At 63.5% G+C, this 2,091-nt stretch overlaps 1 protein-coding gene across 1 annotated transcript in view; it reads right to left on the bottom strand.

Moving 5' to 3' along the window:
* The window catches only part of LOC104516786 (low-density lipoprotein receptor-related protein 1-like), a gene marked incomplete at both ends in the record, with an annotated part of 2,235 nt that extends 150 nt beyond the window's left edge, over positions 1-2,085 (bottom strand). Inside the window, 6 exons of the mRNA XM_010161229.1 lie at positions 198-376; positions 469-740; positions 1,022-1,141; positions 1,384-1,518; positions 1,599-1,742; positions 1,974-2,085. Of these exons, the coding sequence (XP_010159531.1) occupies positions 198-376; positions 469-740; positions 1,022-1,141; positions 1,384-1,518; positions 1,599-1,742; positions 1,974-2,085 (962 nt within the window). The remainder of the gene's footprint in view (positions 1-197; positions 377-468; positions 741-1,021; positions 1,142-1,383; positions 1,519-1,598; positions 1,743-1,973) is intronic.
* Between the last annotated feature and the right edge of the window lie 6 nt (positions 2,086-2,091).

The raw sequence follows: 2,091 nt of genomic DNA, 5'->3' as shown, positions 1-2,091 counted from the left end.
GCTGGGGAGCAAGGGGGGGTAGAGCAGGGCAGATTGACACCCCGTTAGTGGAGGAGCCCCCCCCCAGCATCCTAGAGCCCCCTGACTCCAGGGCACTGTATCTTGAGCCGACACAGCGTGATGCTGGGGCACAGGGAGGTTCCACCACGGACGGGCTTGTTGGCGAGAGGACGGGAGAAAGGGCTCAAGTGTCTCACCCCCTCAGTGGGTCGACCACGATGGCGTGGGGCTCATCGATCATGCCCGAGATGAGCGTCTTGCGATTCTCGCCTTTCATCTGCGCCACCTCAATGACATCCCGCCCCGAGTCTGTCCAGTAGATGTTCCCAGCCACCCAGTCGATGGCGATTCCCCGCGGCATCTTCAGCCCCGAGATCTGTGAAGGGCAGAAAGAGGGGCGAGGTGAGGGCGGACGACGCTCGGCAGCCCGGTCTCGGTGCCTCCCGCTGCATCCCTGACGGAACTCACGTTCAGGTGGGTGACGCCGCCGTCGATCTGCCGCCGGTTGCGGTTGGATGCAGTGGAGGCAGCCGAAGAGGCAGGCAGCTCCCGGTACGAGATCCTGCCCGTGTGCCAGTTGGTCCAGTAGATCTTGTTGCCCTTGACGTAGATGTCCATGGCGTCGATGCGCACGTTCTCGTCACCCTGGAAGGCCGGCTCGTAGGCGGAGTTGGGATTGAAGGGGTACATGCTCCGGATCTTGTTATCGTCCGCAATGTAGAGGATTTGGTGCTCAGAGCCTGCGGAGAAGGAGCTGTCGGCGCGGGCTGGGCCGGGAGTGGGGCACCATGGTGGGGCAGGGGATGGGGTCGCTGGGAGCTTGGCACCCCTTGGGGCTTGCTCTGCCAGGGAAGGACAGACTGACGGCACTGGCAAAGCCACTTCCTTCAGCAGTGCCAGCAGGAAGGGTGGGCAGAGGTGCAGGAGGAGCAGCTCTCCCCCAGGGCAGAGCGTCTGGATCCCGCAGGGCGGGAGGGGCACACACAGGACCTGCACAGACACCCCCCCCTTCCCTCCTGACCTTCTGCCTTGCACATGTTGTCCGTCTTCATGAAGTTCTTGGCGCAGCTGCAGACGTGGGAGCCCTTGGTGTTGTTGCAGAGCTGGGAGCAGGTCCCGAAGCGCAGGCACTCATTGACATCTGGGCAGCGGGAGACAGGAGTCAGGGGGGAGAGCGGGAGGGTGCCCCATGCACGTGGCTGGAGCTGGCACCTCTCCGGGGGCTGGTCGGTACCACCCAGCGCTCAGAGACCCCATCTCTGTCCACTCCCGTTTGTGCCCCAAGGTGATGCCACACGCACAAAGACACATCCTACTGGCACAACCCAACCGTAAACCCGATGGTGTGACCCCCAAGCCCTCTCCGGGAGTGATGGCAAGTACCTTGGCAGGAATTCTTGTCTGGCACCTTCTGGAAGCCTCTGCGGCACGTGCAGTACGAGGTGGACTGCGACTGAACGCACTGGGCCTCGTCTCCACACATGGTGGTGTTGGTCATGCAGTCGTAGGACTTGTGGTCTGGGAGGTGGGATGCACCGTGAGCGCTTGGCAGCTCCCCACCCTCAGCCCCCACCCCGACAGCCCAGCTCCCCACCCACCGCGGGAGCAGGATTCCTCATCGGAGCCGTCTCCACAGTCATCGAAGAAGTTGCAGCGCAGGTTGGCACTGATGCACTTCTTGTTCGCGCACAGGAACTCGTTCTTGTCCTGGCTGCAGCTCTTGGGCTTGGCCGTGGGCGACTCTGCGGGAGCAGGGGCAGCAGCTGTGATGCTCCGTGTCCCCCGGCACCCAGCCCTGCGGGACCCTCAGGGTGCGAACGATGCGGGAAGGGACCCAGGATGCCAGCACCCGGCCTCCCGGTTTTGGGAAAAGACAAAGCAAACCCCTGGCTAAAGCCAGGGCTCTGCGAGGAGCAGCCTGAGGGTTGCCCACGCCGGGCACGGAGCAGTGCCCGCGGGCGACCCCCACTCACCGCAGTCCTTCTCGTCTGTGTTGTCTCCACAGTTGTCAATGCCGTCGCACTGTCGACCAATCCACAGACATACCCGGTCGTTCTTGCAGCGGAACGGTCTGTTGGGGGGACACTGGAA

Source organism: Eurypyga helias, unplaced genomic scaffold (genome assembly GCF_000690775.1).
Source record: "Eurypyga helias isolate BGI_N326 unplaced genomic scaffold, ASM69077v1 scaffold33060, whole genome shotgun sequence".
Taxonomy (NCBI): Eukaryota; Metazoa; Chordata; class Aves; order Eurypygiformes; family Eurypygidae; genus Eurypyga; species Eurypyga helias.
The sequence above is the reverse complement of the archived record's forward strand: the minus strand, read 5'-3'. Positions and strand labels throughout refer to the sequence as shown.